The sequence below is a fragment of the Cebus imitator genome, unplaced genomic scaffold (assembly GCF_001604975.1).
Source record: "Cebus imitator isolate Cc_AM_T3 unplaced genomic scaffold, Cebus_imitator-1.0 Scaffold537, whole genome shotgun sequence".
NCBI classification, from domain to species: Eukaryota; Metazoa; Chordata; class Mammalia; order Primates; family Cebidae; genus Cebus; species Cebus imitator.
Window position 1 is genome coordinate 1,626,702 of NW_016107852.1, and position 3,208 is coordinate 1,629,909.

Here is a 3,208-nt window from a genome sequence, read left to right on the forward strand (position 1 = left end):
GACGGGGTTTCACCATGTTGACCAGGATGGTCTCGATCTCTTGACCTTGTGATCCACCCGCCTCGGCCTCCCAAAGTGCTGGGATTACAGGCTTGAGCCACCGTGCCCGGCTTCAAAATCATATTTTAAAAATAAAGTTAACTTTGGAATTATAGTTTAATAACATATATATCACGACAATCAAACCTTATGAGTTAAAATCTATCTGTATTTGGACTGAAGTAATTTTTTTTTCTGTACCAAAACATTCGTACAATGATTGCTGGACCTTCATCAATCGTTGGTAAAACAAGAAAGATTGCCTTAGGATTGCCTTTATTCAGAAAATGTCATATATTGTGAGTAAAAAATTTCAAACACAAATTCAAATTATACTTATAGTAAGTAATCATTAACAGGATTTTTGAAATACTTTTACTGTATTTGGTACTACCAATATTTCATTTCATTTAAAAAATCTGCTTATATACTGATGTCATTACTCTTATTTTCTAAGTTCAATATAGTAATTAGTATTGTAAGAAAAGTAAAGAAAAATATTTTATCAAAGATGCTCTGTGTTAATTTTTTTTGAGACGGAGTCTCGCTCTGTCGCCCACGCTGGAGTGCAGTGGCATGGTGTCAACTCACTGCAACCTTCCCCTCCCGGGTTCAAGTGATTCTTATGCCTCAGGCTCCCGAGTAGCTGAGATTACAGATGCACACCACCACGCCCAGCTGATTTTTGTATTTTTAGTAGAGACGGAGTTTCACCATGTTGGCCAGGCTGGTCTTGAACTCCTGACTTCGGATTTGCCCACTTTGGCCTCCCAAAGTGCTGGGATTGTGTGAGCCACTGCGCCCGGCCTGTGCTAATTTTTTTTTGGATCAAATTATTTTTTCCAGTTAAGTGGAAGGTGCATAAATATTTCCAACGTTGATCTAAACCCAATGTCGCAGAAAAAGTTGATCTTCGTGAAAACCAAATTCAGGCCTGGAGCTGTGGCTCATGCATGTAATTCCAGCACTTCTGGAGGCCAAGGACCTCAAGGATCACTTGAGGTCAGGAGTGCTTGTAATCCCAGCACTTTGGGAGGCCGAGGTGAGTGAATCACAAGGTCAAGAGATCCAGACCATCCTGGCCAACGTGATGAAACCCTGTCTACTAAAAATACAAAAATTGGGGGCGGAGAGGGGTGAAAAAAAATACAAAAATTAGCCGAGCGTGGTGGCGCGAGCCTGTAGTCCCAGCTACTTGGGAGGCTGAGGCAGGAGAATCGCTTGAACCTGGGAGGCGGAGGTTGCAGTGAGCCGAGATCACACCACTGCACTCCTGCCTGGGCAACGGAACGAGACTCCATCCCCAAAACAAACACACGACCCCCACCAAATTCAGTTATGCACCTTTCAGTGAAAAGGAATTGTGTTTTTGTTTGTTTGTTTGTTTGTTTTTCTGAGACAGAGTCTCACTCTGTTGCCCAGGCTTGAGTGCAGTGGTGTGATCTCGGCTCACTGCAACCTCTGCCTCCAGGGTCCAAATGATTCTTTTGCCTCAGCCTCTCTGGTAGCTGGGACTATAGGCGTGCACCATCATGCCTGGCTAATTTTTGTGATTTTAGTAGAGATGGGGTTTCACCATGTTGGCCGGGCTGGTCAGACTCCTGACCTCAGGTAATCTGCCTGCCTCGGCCTCCCAAAGTGTTGGGATTACAGGCATGAGCTGCCATGCACAACCTGTGTTTTTTTTTAGACAGATTCTTGTTTCATTTTTCAGGCTGGTGTGCAGTGCCATCATGGCTCACTGCAGTCTTAACCTCCTGGGCTCAAGTGATTCTTCCACCTCAGCCTCCCAAGTAGCTGAGACCACAGGCATACACCACCACACCCAGCTAATTTAAAAATGTTTTTTGTAGAGACAGGGTCTTGCTATGTTGCCCAGGCTGGAATTGTGCTTTTTAAAGTGAGTTGTAATTGTTATGCATGATAGCTCAAATATTGCTTTATTAGAATTAAAAATGCATGGAATTTAATTAACATGGCATTTAGTAATTTAAAGTTAATGGTTTCAATTCCATTTGCCTTGTCTATTACGAAATGTGTGTGATCATTTTGAAAACATAGCTTACATGTAGAAACACTAGGAAATTGTGAATTAACACAGAACAGCCATGAACACAGTGACTACTCTAATATGGAAAACAAGCAGGGAAGAATTAATTTGCCGGAAAGGTGAGGGAAAATAACACACTCAACATTGTTGATTCTATGTTTTGGCTTCCACAGCAAAAAGTTTCTACTAGCTTTAAATTAAAATGGAAAAATATGAGAACCTGGGATTGGTTGGAGAAGGGAGTTATGGAATGGTGATGAAGTGTAGGAATAAAGATACTGGAAGAATTGTGGCCATCAAGAAGTTCTTAGAAAGTGACGATGACAAAATGGTTAAAAAGATTGCAATGCGAGAAATCAAGTTACTAAAGGTATGTAAATGCATATATTAAATTGAAAAAATCTGAGTATAAATTTCTTTTTTGGCAATAAGAAATACAGTGATTAGATATGCAAATTCATTTATCTGGTGAATGTAAACCTGATTTTAAAGTGTTTTTTTCTTCTTTCTGTATATTTCTGCATATTTATCAATCATCTATCTATAATCTGTGTTAGGAGTCCCAAAGACCACCCTCACATTTGATGACTTGTTAGGAGGACTCACTGTCCTCAGCATATAGTTGTACTCATGGCTGTGATTTATTACGGTGAAAGGATATAAAGCAAAATCAGCAAAGGGAAAAAGCACACAGATTGAATTCCAGACAAACCTGGCACAAGCTTCCAAGAGTCCTTTTCCAGTGGAGACGCAGGACACATTTATTTCCTCCAGCAGTGGACTGTGACAATACGAGCGAAATATTGTCTACCAAGGAAATTCATTAGATCCTCAGTGCCCAGGGCTTTTATTGGGAATGGGTCACATAGGCCCTCTGCCTGACACTAACCAAAGTTCCAGACTTCCAGTAGTAAAGCAGGTATTCAGCACAAACAATATTGTTTGCCTAACTTTGTCAGTTTTGAAAATAAAGAGAACCTTCCTGAATCCAAGTTTCCAGGTGCCAATCAAGGGCCCACTTTGCAAGCCAATCTTTCTAAGAATAACAGCAGTTTTAGGCCTACTATGTTAAATCTTTGCCCTTCTCCATCAATCTCATCAGAAGTTCAATTAAATTTT

The 3,208-nt window shown here is 40.8% G+C and overlaps 1 protein-coding gene across 2 annotated transcripts in view; it reads left to right on the forward strand.

Annotated features, from left to right (window-relative positions):
* CDKL2 (cyclin dependent kinase like 2) overlaps nt 1–3,208 on the forward strand; it is a 50,467-nt gene that overhangs the window by 2,989 nt on the left and 44,270 nt on the right. For both annotated transcript variants that reach the window (XM_017514740.2, XM_017514743.2), the window contains exon 2: nt 2,263–2,459. In XM_017514740.2, coding sequence (XP_017370229.1) covers nt 2,292–2,459 — 168 coding nt within the window. In that variant the 5' untranslated portion in view covers nt 2,263–2,291. The remainder of the gene's footprint in view (nt 1–2,262; nt 2,460–3,208) is intronic.